Source organism: Lepidochelys kempii, chromosome 3 (genome assembly GCF_965140265.1).
Source record: "Lepidochelys kempii isolate rLepKem1 chromosome 3, rLepKem1.hap2, whole genome shotgun sequence".
Taxonomy (NCBI): domain Eukaryota; kingdom Metazoa; phylum Chordata; order Testudines; family Cheloniidae; genus Lepidochelys; species Lepidochelys kempii.
The window spans coordinates 39,871,139-39,887,879 of NC_133258.1; the positions used below are offsets into that span (position 1 = coordinate 39,871,139).

General features: G+C 39.5%; 1 protein-coding gene across 1 annotated transcript in view; it reads left to right on the top strand.

Moving 5' to 3' along the window:
* Positions 1 to 16,741, top strand: part of DLGAP2 (DLG associated protein 2) — a 690,779-nt gene that overhangs the window by 337,277 nt on the left and 336,761 nt on the right. The window contains exon 3 of the mRNA XM_073336187.1: positions 12,511 to 12,543. Within this exon, the coding sequence (XP_073192288.1) occupies positions 12,511 to 12,543 (33 nt within the window). The remainder of the gene's footprint in view (positions 1 to 12,510; positions 12,544 to 16,741) is intronic.

Here is a 16,741-nt window from a genome sequence, read left to right on the forward strand (position 1 = left end):
TCAACTTGTTGATCTAATTAAAAAGGCAATGTACTTAGAGTGGAGTCTGCGTTCTTAAAGGGGCAATGTGCATCTCTCTCTCTCTCACACACACACACAGGGGGTGTGTCTCTGTCTGCCATGCTGTCTCCCTCCCTCCATTTGTGCTGCCTTGTAGAGTGTGAGGCTACATTAACAACGTGTTAACCCTTGAGGTCTCAGCTGTTCTAGCTCATCATTTAACAATAAGGCATTCCCTGGGAAATATCCCACTCTCTGACTGCACCACCTCAACCAAGCTTCACAATCATCATCATTGCTCTGTACAGTATTAAATTGTTTAAAACTTATACTGTGTGTGTGTATGTATGTGTGTATATATTTTATATATATATATAAAATCTTTTGCCTGGTGAAAAAAATTTCCCTGGAACCTAACCCTCCCATTTACATGAATTCTTATGGGGAAATTGTATTTGCTTAACATCATTTTGCTTAAAGTCACATTTTTCAGGAACATCACTACAACGTTAAGTGAGGAGTTACTGTATATCAGTGTTGGTGGAATAGCAGTTTAGAACATTCTGAGCATCCATCCTCTGAGGCGCTTCGGTTTAAGTGCCAAAATCACTATTCACTTCTGAAAGTCTTGGCTAGCCTATACTACTTTATAGGAAGAAGATTGTTGTGTCTATTTTATGATGATCTTTTAGTGCAAGCTAGACAAATTCAGACTAAAAATAAGATGCATTTTTAACACTGAGAGTAATTAACCATTGAAGCAAACCTAGAGACATGGTAGATTCTCCATCATTTGCAATCTTTAATGAAGGCTGGATAGCTTTCTAAAATATGTGCTATAGCCCAATAGAAGTTATGGACCCGATGCAGAAATTATTGGGTGAAGTTCTGACCTTTGTTACAGAGGAGGTCAGATTAGATTATGATGATGCTCTCACCTGGCTTTAAAATCTATGGCTCTGTAAAACTATTTGTATTACATGTTGAAGCCTATTGACTTCTCTGGCCATATTAAAGAGGGAAAACTGTTACTTTGTATAAAAGCAAGTGGTTAAGAAAAGAATATTGTGTGTTCTGTGTATCTTTAACTATTCAAACTGTGAAAAAATGTTAGTCAGTCAGTTTGGTAAATAACTAGTGACTAAGCCAAATGTAGCTCCTTCATTTACTTGAGTGAAATTACACCAGGAATGAACTTGGCCATTTGAGTTCAGGTTATGGCATAACAAATCATAATTGTGGTGTGTGCTATGTGTAACATATGAATGTTCTGTTTCACAAACAGTAATATTTGGCCTTTTTGGTATATTTTCTTTTGTAAATCATTATGCTGAAATATAAGGATAAATATAACTCCGAGTTTTGCTTTTCATGATTCAGCTGTTACTTTTTTATATTATTTCTTTTGATGTCAAAACAAGGAGAAATTGTTGGCTATCTACTTCATGCTTATTCCAAAAAATAATACTTAGTCCTTGTACACAGTGTGGAGATACACCACTTCAAATCACTTTAAAACCATGAACTAATCATAACTATTATTAGTCCAATAGAAGTTGCTCACATTAAGTGTTTATAAGATTGAGAGGACCTTAGTTAGCCATATGTCTCCAACAGTGTACTAAGGGCATGCAGGAGTGAAATGTTGCTCAGGCTTGCAGGAGTGAAATCATGAAGGCCAAATCACACCTGGAGTTGCAGCTAACAAGAGATGTTAAGAGTAACAAGAAGGGTTTCTTCAGGTATGTTGGCAACAAGAAGAAAGTCAAGGAATGTGTGGGCCCCTTACTGAATGAGGGAGGCAACGTAGTGACAGAGGATGTGGAAAAAGCTAATGTACTCAATGCTTTTTTGCCTCTGTCTTCACGAACAAGGTCAGCTCCCAGACTACTGCACTGGGCAGCACAGTATGGGGAGGAGGTGACCAGCCCTCTGTGGAGAAAGAAGTGGTTCGGGACTATTTAGAAAAGCTGGACGTGCACAAGTCCACAGGGCTGGATGCGTTGCATCCGAGAGTGCTAAAGGAGTTGGCGGATGTGATTGCAGAGCCATTGGCCGTTATCTTTGAAAACTCATGGCGATCGGGGGAGGTCCCAGATGACTGGGAAAAGGCTAATGTAGTGCCAGTCTTTAAAAAAGGGAAGAAGGAGGATCCTGGGAACTACAGGCCAGTCAGCCTCACCTGAGTACCCGGAAAAATCATGGAGCAGATCCTCAAGGAATCAATTCTGAAGCACTTCGAGGAGAGGAAAGTGATCAGGAACAGTCAGCATGGATTCACCAAGGGCAAGTCATGCCTGACTAATCTAATTGCCTTCTATGATGAGATAACTGGTTCTGTGGATGAAGGGAAAGCAGTGGACGTGTTGTTCCTTGACTTTAGCAAAGCTTTCGACACAGTCTCCCACAGTATTCTTGTCAGCAAGTTAAAGAAGTATGGGCTGGATGAATGTACTATAAGGTGGGTAGAAAATTGGCTAGATTGTCGGGCTCAATGGGTAGTGATCAATGGCTCCATGTCTAGTTGGCAGCCAGTATCAAGCGGAATGCCCCAAGGGTCGGTCCTGGGGCTGGTTTTGTTCAATATCTTCCTTAATGATCTGGAGGATGGTGTGGATTGCACCCTCAGCAAGTTTGGAGACGACACTAAACTGGGAGGAGTGGTAGATATGCTGGAGGGTAGAGAGAGGATACAGAGGGACCTAGACAAATTGGAGAATTGGGCCAAAAGAAATCTGATGAGGTTCAACAAGGACAAGTGCAGAGTCCTGCACTTAGGACGGAAGAATCCACTGCACTGCTACAGACTAGGGACCGAATGGCTAAGCAGCAGTTCTGCGGAAAAGGACCTAGGGATTACAGTGGACAAGAAGCTGGATATGAGTCAACTGTGTGCCCTTGTAGCCAAGAAGGCCAATGGCATTTTGGGATGTATAAGTAGGGGCATTGCCAGCAGATCGGGGGACGTGATCGTTCCCCTCTATTCGAAATTGAGGCCTCATCTGGAGTACTGTGTCCAGTTTTGGGCCCCACACTACAAGAAGGATGTGGAAAAATTGGAGAGAGTCCAGCAGAGGGCAACAAGAATGATTAGGGGACTGGAACACATGACTTATGAGGAGAGGCTGAGGGAACTGGGATTGTTTAGTCTACGGAAGATAAGAATGAGGGGAGATGTGATAGCTGCTTTCAACTACCTGAAAAGTGGTTCCAAAGAGGATGGATCTAGACTATTCTCAGTGGTAGCGGATGACAGGACAAGGAGTAATGGTCTCAAGTTGCAGTGGGGGAGATTTAGGTTGGATATTAGGAAAAACTTTTTCACTAGGAGGGTGGTGAAACACTGGAATGCGTTACCTAGGGAGGTGGTGGAATCTCCTTCCTTAGATATTTTTAAGGTCAGGCTTGACAAAGCCCTGGCTGGGATGATTTAATTGGGGATCGGACCTGCTTTGAGCAGGGGGTTGGAGTAGATGACCTCCTGAGGTCCCTTCCAACCCTGATATTCTATGAAGGGCGGGGGGTGGAATTAAAGACTGAATTGAGAATCTCAGGTCGAGAGAGGAACAACAAATAAGGTGCTAATCTATATCTAGGTATCTATCTATAGCTCTTGTTAACCTGGTGAAAGGACCAGTATCAGCAGGGGGAAACACTTCCTTCAACTCCCCAAGTAGATTTAATACATGATATTTAACATAATACTGTGATGGGGTATAAAAACACTGTAAAGGGTTAACTATCTGCTGTGGGCTCAATCAGCTCTGTCCTGCTCCATGTGCAATAGGTATCGGGCTTAGAGAGGCAGGTGAGAAGGGAGGATCCAGCTCAGTTAGGAGCTGGCTGGGAGGGAGAGCAGTTCTTCAGCTTCCGTTCCTTGAGAGCAGCCTGGCTAGGGCCAGGAACTGAGTAGACTCCTGCCTGACCGAACCTTCCTGAGGGAAGGTAGGTTTGACGTGGAACTATTGTTTTGAGTTGCTATGAGTGATTTGTTTGTTTGTTTCTGAGTATGACTGCTTCAAATGGTGCTTCACTGGAAGGGGGAACAGCCAAATTAAAACAGTTTTGTCTTTTGCACCTGGCCATGGACCCAGAAGTAATTTGTTAGGAGCCCAGGAATGACCCTGTCACGAATACTTCCTTTAATCAGGCAACTCACATGTGAGTGCTCACAGAATTGAGGGCTCATTGACCGACAGGAGAGAGAACACTGAAACATGGACCCACCTCCCAGAGAAATCTTCCCTTCCTAGATATTAGATCTAGCTGAGAAAAAAAAGTTGAAAGACTTTTTTAAGAAATAACTTTTAAATGAGATTTCAAGTCCTTGGTTTTTATAGATACATATGTACACACAACCATAATGTGTATTTTTGTGTGGTCATTCGAAACTTAGTGGATCTAATTTTAGAACAGTACTATTGTGAATACCAAACAGAATATCGTTCATTCTCTCATAGGTAGCATACTAATACATTATGTCCTGCCATGCATACCAGCAAAGCCAGTGTGGCCTTCAAGGTTTTTCTCAAATGGATATCCACAGAAACCTTACTATAGTTATGCTGGATCTTCAAACATACAATCACTACTGAGACCTCTTAGAATGAGGTAAGAATGACCTCTTAGAATGAGGTCATATACTCTTATGAACAATAATCACATGATACAGTGTCTCAAACATTTTCTTATTCACATGTCTAATAGAACAAGTCTTGTTTTTATTTTTGTGATTGAGCCAAGCAGAACTTTAAGGAGACCTGGTGCTCCACAGGTAGCTGGTTGGAATAAAGGAAATTTGTAAGCATAAGATCACTTATGAATCAACAACATCCACTTAGTCTGCTTCCTCCCAATCCACACAGAGACATCAGTCAATTCAAGTATTTTTCATTCTCAGCGGGGCAAGAATTGAGAATTTCAAAATGAAAATCCCCAGTCAGCCTTCTCTTAGTGTGCTGAGAGGTGAAGGAGGAAGCTTTTGACTTGCTTATAGCAAGGACCCGAAACTAACAAATCGGGGAAGAAAGTGCCAGTGAAGTCTTGAGATGAAAGCTCCACTTGGCACTAGCCATGGTGATTGAGCCTTATTTTTCAATGTGTGCTATTAGAGTAGATACTCTGCTACAGATTTACAGCAATCCTGTAGCAATATTGGCCAAACAAACTGGTACTATGATGCACTAGAAACAGGGGAGGAAGAGGATGGTGATGCCATCAGTGAATGGTGATTACATCAGTGAATGAGGACCTTTGGAAGACATTGCTGAGAATTCTTGAGAATAATGTGACCACCACACTGGTCATGCTGTGAAAGCCTACAAACCAGAATAGCAATCATTAATAGAACACACAGGGTCAGCAAATGAGCCAGAAGTTCTGAGTCTAGAGCCCATTCTTTCCCAGAGGTCAGTATAAGCAGCTATGAATGGCCATGCTGCCTCTCTAATGAAACCTGAAGAAAGACTTAAAAAAAAAAAAAGGTTTCAGAGTAGCAGCCGTGTTAGTCTGTATTTGCAAAAAGAAAAGGAGTACTTGTGGCACCTTAGAGACTAACCAAATTATTTGAGCATAAGCTTTCGTGAGCTACAGCTCACTTCATCGGATGTAGCTCACGAAAGCTTATGCTCAAATAAATTGGTTAGTCTCTAAGGTGCCACAAGTACTCCTGTACTTTTTTTAAAAAAAGAAAAGGAGATCTTCTGAGCTGCCCCTTGCATCATTCACCCATCAGGGACCCAGAAACAAGCCTGTCTCACCTGATTTTAAATTAGTTTTTAAGCTTTACTCTGGTACATGTTTTCTAACTTTCCACTGGTAGTGGCACTGAGCAGGGCTGCCTCTACAGTTTTTGCCGCCCCAAGCAGTGAAAAAAACTGCCACCGCGGATGGCAAAAGGGAGAAGCTGCCGCCGATTTGCTGCCGCCGTGGAAACACTGCTGTCCCTTTCTAACTACCGCCCCAAGCACCTGCTTGGAACGCTGGTGCCTGGAGCCGGTCCTGGCACTGAGGCAGGCAGTATGTCCACCTCTGTGCTTTAGAGACCCTCAACATGTTTGTCAGCATCATTCCCTTACTAAACTGCACACAACATATGTCACTATCTTTTTGACGTTGTTTTACCTTTTGTTTAGTCTTCTGGTCCATCCATCCAATTAAGCACTGTTAATTACTTACACTGTTAACTTCCTCCTTTTTCTTCTCAAACATCTGTTTCCCATGTTACACCCAACTGACAGTATTAAAATATAGGAAGGGCTTGCTGGTTTCCTGTTGTAAAATTCTGATTGCCTTGTCAGGCTTAGCTCTCTGTCTTGAGAGAGACTTCTATAAATTGGATAATATCATGGATTCACCGTAAATGTCAAGCTGGTAATCAATTCAGCCCCCATGCCCCTTTTCCTACACAGAGGTGGTTCTTCCTTAATGTCAAGACTAACAGCTTCTAGGGGATTTTAAATCCCGTCCACTATTTGCCATTCAGTAGAAATTGGATTGGGCCCTTAAGTCAAAGAAGATGAGATAATTTAGTCAAGCTAATGTACTTTGGGCGCAGTGTCTCAATCAGTCATGTTGAAACTCTCTTGAGGTTCTTCCATTACTGCTTAAGGACGTGTATTTTAAAAAAAAATATATCAGTTTCAGAGTTTTCCAGAAGGAACTGCTTATCAGTGTATCTGACTTTGCCACCCATCAGACAGATTGTTCACATTACTATAACAAAAATAAGAAATATGAAATAAAATTAAATAAACTTGTTTTAACAAATCATTTTATTGTGTCTTGTTCTTAATTATTTAATTACACATGTAAGTAGTCTTTACATATTAGTCAACATGTGCTAATGCTTTAAAGTTAAATACTCGTTTAAGTGTTTGTGGTATCAGGGCCTAAAAGGACAAAATGCAATGGAAGAGTTAAGTCAATAAATGGCAAGGGAATAAAAGGGATAAATTATGGAATAAGTTCTGAGGTTCCTTGTTGTTACAGTACAAATACTGTTATGGGTTGATTTAAATGAATACTTTTTTATTGACATTTTAGAAGTTGTGCCTGCCAACTGAAAATTAAAATATGCATCACCAAAACCCCTTACATGTGATTCTGATGGAAACAAACTTTTAAAAGGTGGAGGCAGAGGCCAAGGGGGAGAATGCTGCTGTTCATTTATGTAACATCTACCTAGATAAAGCATAGTCAAGGCTGTAACATATGCCACTGAGAGGATGAGTACATTAGTTGCTAAACTTTTAGTATTAAGACATTGGTTCACATTTATTTTTGTGCTTGGAGACTTGAAATCTCACTCATGTGGCTATGTCTATGCTGTACTTGTTGCCGATATGCAATTTATTCTTATTTATTTGCAGAGCATCTTAAAAATACTTACTTGGAGTGGTATTATTTTGGCAAGGAGAAGAGGGTGGTTGTTGGGTTTTCTTGTTCGTTTTTTTTTTAAAGGGAAAAAATCTGAAAATGTAGATTTGCAGATTAAATCTTATCAACATATGCGGATAGTTTAAAAAATGTTTCTGGGATGGTGATTCAGTGTATGGCAGTGTTTGTGAGTCAGTATTGAACTTCTGTCTAAGTATGGCTGTAGCAGTCTCTCTGCCACGTTTCATCTGGGAAATAAGCAGAGGCTCTGACTGTTTGTGGCCATTAAGTATATGGTGCTATATAGTTACGAGTAGAGATGTTAATGGGCTACTTCAATGTCATTATATTCCACTGATTTAATTACTCCCTGTGATTTCAACTGATAATGGTATTTTTCAGGTTTTGTCCTACATTATAGAGTTATCCCACAATTTGATACAGTCACCACACCAGAGGTAGTGGTATTTCAGGGGATAGAGATTTTTTTGTGTTTGCTATACAAAACACATGTAAGACAAACAGCCTAATCACAGGCAGCCCTTCATTGCCAAGTAAGGGTGAAAACTCAGCTGAAATACTGTGTGTGAGAGAGAGAGAGAGCACGTGCTGAGATATCAGGAAGAAGGAATCTTTTGCAAGAAGTCTCTGCATTCCCCTCCTTGCTGAGGAGCAGAACTCATTGGCATTTCCCCACAGAGAAATTCAGAGAGGAGGAAAGGAGCATGTTGTAGGTGTGACTGGGGGGCTCGCATGCTTTGCCAAACACTGCATTGGGGATATGTACATGAGGGACAGAAGCATCAGGGGTCTTTATTCCTTAGTGTTATTGCTGAATATTTTAATGAGGGGCATAACTCATATTATTCACTAATTTGCAGGACTTGACCCAGAGAATTTAGAAACCTTCTGGAAGAAAAGAGTGTAAACTCTTCCCCCATTATTATTTTTTATTCTTAGTAATAAAGTTAAGAGCGCATTATATATTCAGATGCCAATGACTACATGCAGTTTTCCCTATCCAAAATATTAAGGTACCAAATGTTTTTAGTTACACCCTCGCACTACACTAGAATCTGTGGGATTTCATGGCTGTAACTGAGAGTCAAATCTGTCATTGTTTAAACATTTGAGTAAAACCTATTTTTAAAAAAATCCTTGTACAGAACTTTATTTTCATTTAAAAGTAATTTTTGCAATTTTGGTGTAATAAAAATGGAATGAGACTTTCAGGGACACAATAGAGCAATCCAACCCGCAGTCTGACAGCCTCTCTGCTGTTAAGGAGGATGAAAGTCTTGGGAAAGGAGAACATCAAACTGAAGAGGAGGGAAATGATCCCATAGTTGGAACTCACCTTCCAGATATCCTCTTGCTCAGAGGATATCATGATATCTCTCCACAGGAGGGAATCACAGTTACTAGGAAGTCAGGTAATAGTAATGGGGAATTTGATCATGAGACATACAGATAGCTGAGTTTATGTTGACCGGGAGACTCTCATGGCGACTTGCCTGTAGGGTGCAAAGGTCATGAATTTCTCAAGACATCGAGACAGACTTACGTGCAGTGCTGGGAAGTAGCCAGTGACCATGGTACATGTAGGTACCAGTGATATAGGGGAAAGGTAGGAGGGCCTGGAGGCCAAATTTAGGTAAGAGATTAAAGTCCAGGACCTCCATGTTGGTATTCACTGAAATGCTTCCAGTTCCATGCTCAGGGACAGTTAGGCAGAACTTTAGGGTCTCAGTGAGTAGATGAGATGATGATGTAGGCAGGAGGGTTTTAGGTTTATTAGGAATCCAGGAACCTTTTGGGGAAGAAAGAGCCTATACATGAAGGATGGGCTCCACCTAAACCAAAATGGAACAAGATTGCTGGCATGTAAAATGAAAAAGGTAGAAGAAATTTTAAACTGTCTGGGGGAATGCTGACTGGTGCAGAGGAGCATATGAGTCCGACAGAGACATTCCATTGGAGAAGATCTATTAACAGGGATTCTCTATATCCTGATAAAGAGGAGACAATAGAAACTGATTAAGTACAAGAGAAGAGAAACAATCAAACAAAGGAGTCACATTCAGTTATACCACATGGAGGCAGACAATTAAAAAGTAAAAAATTTTATGAGTGCTTGTATACAAATGCTAGAAGTCTAAATACTAAGATGGGTGGGCTTGAATGCCTGGTATTAAATGAGGCTATTGATATAATAGGCATCACAGAAACTTTGGTGGAACAATGATAATCAATGGGACACAGTAATACCAGGGTACAAAATATATAGGAATTACAGAGTAGGTTGTGCTAGTAGGTGAGTGGCACTATATGTGAAAGAAAACATAGTCAAGATATTAAATGAATCAAACTGTACCGTAGAATCATACTATCAACCTCGTGACTGGGATGGTGACGGTAATTGTGATTAGAGAGGCTATAAAAATAGCAAACTCAGTAATGGGGGATTTCAACAATCCCCATATTTGAGTGGATACAAGCCACCTCAAGATGGGATGCAGAGTTAAAATTTCTAGACACCATTAATGACTGCTTCTTGGAGCAGCTAATCCTGGAATCCACAAGGGGAGTTTAGGATTTAATCCTAAATGGAGTACAGGATGTGGTCCAAGAGGTGAATATAACTGAACTGCTCAGTAATAGTGACCAAAGTGTAATCAAATTTAATATCCTGGGGGTAGGGGAAGCGGAAATACCAGAAACTGACCACAGTAGCATTTCATTTCAGAAAGAGGAACTAGACAAAAATGAGGAAGCTAGTTAAGCGGAAATTGAAATGAACAGTCATGCGAATGAAATGCCTGCAAACTGCATGGAAACTTTTTAACACCATAATAGAGGCTCAAATTAAATGTATACCCCAAATAAAAAAAAACAGTAAAAGGACCAAAAATGACACCATGGCTAAACAAAGTACAAGTGGCAGAGGCAAAAAGACATCCTTTAAAAACTGAAAGTCATACATACTGTACTGAGGAAAATAGAAAGGAGCATAAACTCTGGCAACTCAAGTGTAAAAGTGTATAATAAGTGTATAATAAAGTAAAAGTCTTTTGCTAGTTGCTCTTCAAATTCTAACAACAAAATAATTAAGTACATCAGAAGCAGAAAGCCTACCAAACAGTCAGTGGGGCTGCTGGATGATTGAGGTGCTGTTGAAGGAAGACATGGACGATGCAGAGAAGCTAAATGAATTCTTTGCATCAGTCTTCACTGTAGATGATCTGAAGGAGATTCCCACACTTGAGCCATTCTTTTTAAGTGACAAATCTGAAGAATGGTCCCAGATTGAGGGGTCAATAGAGGATGTTTTGGAACAAATTAATCAAACTAAACAGTAGTAAATCACCAGGACCAGATGGTATTCACCCAAGAATTCTGAAGAAACTCAAATATGAAATTGAGGAAGTATGAACTGTGGTACTTCTTAAATTAGCTTCTTTATCAGATGACTGGAGGATAGCTAATGTGACCCCAATTTTTAAGAGAGGCTCCAGAGAAGATCCTGGCAATTACAGGCTGGTAAGCCTAACATCAGTCCCAGGCAAAGCGGTTGAATCTATTGTAAAGGAACAGAATGATCAGACAGATAGAGGAACACGATTTGATGGGGAAGAGTCAACATGGCTTTATAAAGGGAAATCATGCCTCACCAATCTAATAGAATTCTTTGAAAGGTTCAACAAGCCGGTGGACTAGGGTAATCCAGTGGCTATCGTGTACTTGAACTTCAGAAAGCCTTTGACAAGATCCCTCACCAAAGACTTAAGAAAGCAAGCAGTCATGGGATAAGAGGGAAAGTTCTCGTGAAGATCAATAACTGATTAAAAGATAGGAAATAAAGGGTAGGAATATGTGATCAGTTTTCAGAATGAACCAAGATAAATAGCAGTGTCCCACAGGTACTGCTGCTGTTCAGTATTTTCATAAATGATCTGGAAAAAGGAGTAAACAGTGAGGGGGCACAGCTTGCAGACAACACAAAGTTGCTCAAGATAGTTAACTCTTTGCCGTTCCCTTTGGATTTAACAAAGGGATCTCACAAAACTGGGTGACTAGACAACAAAATGTCAGATGAAATTCAATGATGATAAATGCAAAGTAATGCACATTGGAAAACACCACCCCAACTATACATACAAAATTATGAGGTTTCAATTTTGCTATTACCACACAAGAAAAAAATCTTGGAGTTGTGGGTAGTTTTTGGAAAAATATCCACACAGTGTGCAACATCGTTCAAAAAAGCTTAACTGAATGTTAGGAAGCATTAAGAAAGGGTTGGATACTAAGACAGTAAATATCATAATGCCATTATATAAATTCATGGTATGGCCACATCTTGAATACTGCATGCAGTTCTGGTTACCCCATATATCTTTTTTTATATTAAAAATTGAAAAGGTGCAGAGAAGAACAACAAAAATAATGAAGGGTACGGAACAGCTTTCATAGGAGGAGAGATTAAAAAACTAGGACTGGTCAGTTTGGAAAAGAGACAAGTAAAGGGAGATATGATAGAGATCTATGAAATCATGAGTGGTATGGAGAAAGTGAATAAAGAAGTGTTTGTTTACCCCTTCACATAATACAAGAATCAGGGGTCACCCAATGAAATTTATCGGCAGCAGATTTAAAACAAACTAAAGGAAGTACTTCTTCACACAATGCACAGTCAATCTGTGGAACTTGTGGTCAGTTGATGTTGTGAAGGCCAAAAGTATAATAGGGTTCAAAATAGAATTAGATAAGTTCATGGAGGATAGGTCCATCAATAGCTATTAGCCAAGATGGTCAGGGATGCAACCCCATACTCTGACTGCCAGATGCTGGGACTGGATGAAAGAGGATGGATCACTTGATTATTTCCCTGTTCTGTTCATTCCCTCTGAAGCATGTGGCATTGGTCACTGTCGAAAAAGAAGATACTGAGCTAGATGGACCATTGGTCCTAGCTATCATTCTTGTGATACTTCTCATTCATGCACAGTTTGAGTACTGCCAGTTTGAGTTACATTTGTAAATGATTGTGATTTGGTATCTCTTGAGCAGAAGTAATGATCTCAAATATGAGCAGAAGAAATGACTTTTATCTCTCTTCTTTTTTCTTTTCAGAGTCACAGTGTACACTCTGTGGTGAGCCTGAGGGTGAGTGTGTTTCTATATTCTTAATCATTTTCAAAGCTGATAGTGCACAGGCTTGACTCAAGTGATCTGTTTAGTCTGTTAGTTCATTTGTACGGGTAACAGTAGATTGAACATGGTATTAGAAATGATGCTAACACAAGAAACACTCACACTTTGCTGTGCTAGATACCAAAATGAATCAAATTAAACTGAGTAAAGCACAGTACATGCTCCAGGCAGAAGGAAATTATCTTAAATGACAAATATTCCATTACAGTAAAAATGGAAATATTTGCTTTTTGTTCAGTTTTTGTGTTTGCCAGTGTAATATGGGATATGAAACACTGATGAGGCACTTGAAGACATTATTTGGAAAAAAAAAGGACATTGGATAATGTAAATGAAAATGACTTAATCTGTAAAGGGTCACATTTTCATGTTTATTGTAACTCAGAGTACTAAGAGAGGCTCTTTTTTAACAGGTGAAGTGAATAAATACTACTTTTGAAACAAGGATAATTAGGCAATAACATTAATGCAAACATATGCACCAATGATATTTATTTTTCAGTGCCAGATTAACACTAAGATGAGATGTAGGATTTACCTAAATAAGCATTGATGTGAATCTGAGGGTTTTACTCTTCGAAGCAAAGAGTCCATTGCTGGAGAAAAACCTCATATTCTATTACCCTTATTGCTATTAAACAATTTTCCTCTTACATTTTATCTTCGAACTCAGCTATCTGGAACCTCTCTGTCAAAAGTAATCCAAAATACTGGCCATGATGGATCCATGTCCATCCATTTTACAAAACTCAGAAGCATGATTATGCACTAGCAGCTTAATTTTTCAGCACTTTATCTCTTCAGAATAGTTTCTGAAAAGCAAAACAAAGCTTTCTATATTTTGAGGTGGGGAGGAGAAGCTAATAACTGTATTCAGGAGATTTAAAGATGGTATCTGATGTGATGAGTCTTGGGGTGTTGCAACTAATGAAACAATCCAGTTCATAAGAACATTTTTCATCTGCTTGTATTGATTTGTTAGCCATCCTGACAGGTTTGTTTTGACGTTTTTGTGTTCTTTTTACAAAAAGCTACCGTTCTAGTTGCAGTGCTTTTTCCATGCACTTTATAAAAAGTTAGACCAAATAAAGGAAAAGCATAAAACAGATGTTCAGTGGCCTTATGTGGCAAACTGAGGACTTCACTATCTCTGTGTACAATTGTGTGTTGGATTAATACTGTTGTTGTTGTGCATGACTAAACTGATTTTCCACAATCATGCTCATTTTCCCCAGAAAACCAGAAGTACATACTCAGTTTTGCAAACTTGAATTCAAAAACTCATGTCCTTAAAAGTGAACAACAGGGTTCAGATTTTTTTTTTAAAAACAGTTACTCAATAACAAGCCCTTTATTTTTATGTGTTTAAAAAAAAATCTATCACATGGTCAGTGAGTGTGTTGTTGGTGGGACCTGTATTAACTTGATATTCAGTGTTTAGATGAGCAGAAACAAACTGTTATAGTTAAGAATTTTTTCTGGCGCACCAACTAACTCCTTGAGTGCAGTGCTGCTGGTATGCTAATTGTTAAATCTTAGCTACGGTTTTTAAAGCATACTCATTAAGTTCAGCAAAGATAAGTGAACTCCAGGTGCGGAGCAAACTCAGTGGTTTTAACCATAGTATTATGGAGCAGTGGTAGCTGCACCAGAGTTAAGGTTGCTTTACAGAGTTTCATTTTAACATGAGCTTTACACTTTTGTTTTGTAGCGGTCTCAATAAAATGGCAAAAAACTCCACACACACAATATAAATTTTGAGCATTATATGAATTTTTCATTGTGGTTTGATGAAAAATGAATTGATAGGGAGAGACTAATGAGAGTTCAAAAATCACCCATTTTGGCAATTATTTCATTGGATTGTCTCTTCCTCCCCACTCCAGAAATCTAAAACACTATAGGATCTGTCCATTGGCTACACTGTTGCTCAGCTAGATAGTATTTGTCTTTAGAGAATTTTCCAACTTTTTTTAGTCATGGAAAATACATTTATATTCATTTCCAAGGGAGGGAGGCAGAGACTGTTTCATCCTCTACCCCTGTACCTTAGGGGGCAGTTCCCTAATCTAGGAAAGAGGATGCCGCAAGGTTCTTACCTCTTCTAAATGCTGTTTAAATTTCTGTCCAGTTGATTATGCTCACGATTGACTAAGGCTGGGAACCCTCCCTAGAAGACAGTTAGAAACGTGCTTCTGAACACTCCTCCCCTCCTCCCCCATTTTAAAATAAATCAGCAGAATGTTTATTCAAGGTTGGGCAGGCCCGGACGCCAGGTCTTTAACATGACAAACCCCCCATCTGATCTACTATACCACATAGCTTTCCATACGGGTTTAGTCACACTGAGTTATCCTATTTCTAGCCACTATAAACCACATTGCTCTGCCAGAACCAGGAGGAATCCAGGATTTCTGATCACCAGTATTCTACTGTGGACTAGTAACTAGTTGTGAAACACACTGGGAAGAGCATGTGAAGTCCTTCTCCAGTGCCTCATCTAGACAGGAGTTTGTGCTTACTCCTGCAGCTCAAATAGTAAGAACTTAAGGTAGTGATCTGAAAGTTAAGAGATTCAAACCCTGCTGCTGATCTATTTGGAGACATGGTAAGGATTATGTGATTCCCATGATGAAAAGGCCACTTCAAAACAGGTTTTTTACTTAAAACCCTATGATCTGTAAATAGTCATGTGAATCAATAAAATACATTTTTCATATTTGTTATTTATCACTCATTTTGCTTGTGCGATCAACTGTTCAGTGTATGTGTAACATGGCCTTGTCTAAGCTCACAGAGGATGTGAGACTGTGACAACATTCAGCTTGAAAGCCTGGTTCTTTAGCACAAGCTGTAAAGATTCAAGTGTTTATATCCAGAGCTCATCAGTTCAGTCCCTTTTACTGTCTAAGATGGCGATTGTCACACTTGCAGCTGTACCACATTAGCATATTTAATTGTTGAGAGTTATTCCTCATATTAGTAGGGAAGGGGGAGTGCATTAGTCAGATCTGCTGGTACAATACAAACATTCTCACCCTATTGCTGTAGCTGCTGCTGGTGTCATCTAATTTCCAGGAGTCCATGAGAGGCTACAAGCTGTTTTGGGAAGTGAGGGATGGTGCAGATTCCTTCACCGAAGTTCCCTTGAGCTGAAAGGTTGTTGGTGCTAAACATGAAGGGTTGCTCTTGCTGTACTGACTTTGAGTAACTTTTTAAACAGAGAGAAAATGTTGTAGACAAAGAATTTACTGAGGCAGAACATAGCTTCTCATGTTCTTGAATAGTGTGGATGAAGTCAAGAGTAACTTCAGCAGCAGTTGCTCCCTGTGATCTCTAGGCATATGCAGCTCTTCTTTTTCCTGACTTTCATGAGCTGTCCTCTGAAATACACTAAACCTATATTAAAAAAATTGGGAAATTAGCAAACAAAAACTACATTTGGTAGCAGGGCACACTCCAGCTACTCAGAACCTTAAAAGTATGGAACTAAGTTATGGGGAGAGACTTATGCATTCTTTTCCATCTTCATATTGCTTACAATATTAATAACACATGCCAGCACTCTCATAAAGCTTTCACTTCCATTTTTAGCTTGTAGCTTATGTATTCTATTGTTATGGTTTTCCTTGTGTTGACAAAGGTAACTGCATAAATGTAATATACTTTGACTTTTGTAGGGTGTTTGACTTAGTACTGCACTGCATTTTGATTAAAAAATTAGCACAATAAAATAAAGCACAAATTAAATGGACTAAGAACTGGCTAACTGACAAATCTCCAAGTAGTTGTCAAAGAGGAATCATCATTGAATTTGAGTGTTTCTAACAGGATTCTACAGGGATTGGGACTAGCCCTGGGCTATTCCCTATTTTTACCAATGATCCAGAAGTAAATAGAAAATCACTGCAGATAAAAGTAGCAGGTGACACAAATATTGATGTAATGCTAAATAATGATGACAGAGAAGTCATACAGAGTGATCTGGGTTGCTTGAGAAGTTGGGTCTATTCAAACAAAATGTACTTTAATACAACCAGATGCAACGTTTTACAGATACAAACAATAGAGGCCTTACCTACAAAATGGGGGGGCTGATCCTGGAACACAGTGACTCTGAAAAAATTTAGGGTTCAGAGTGGATTAGCAA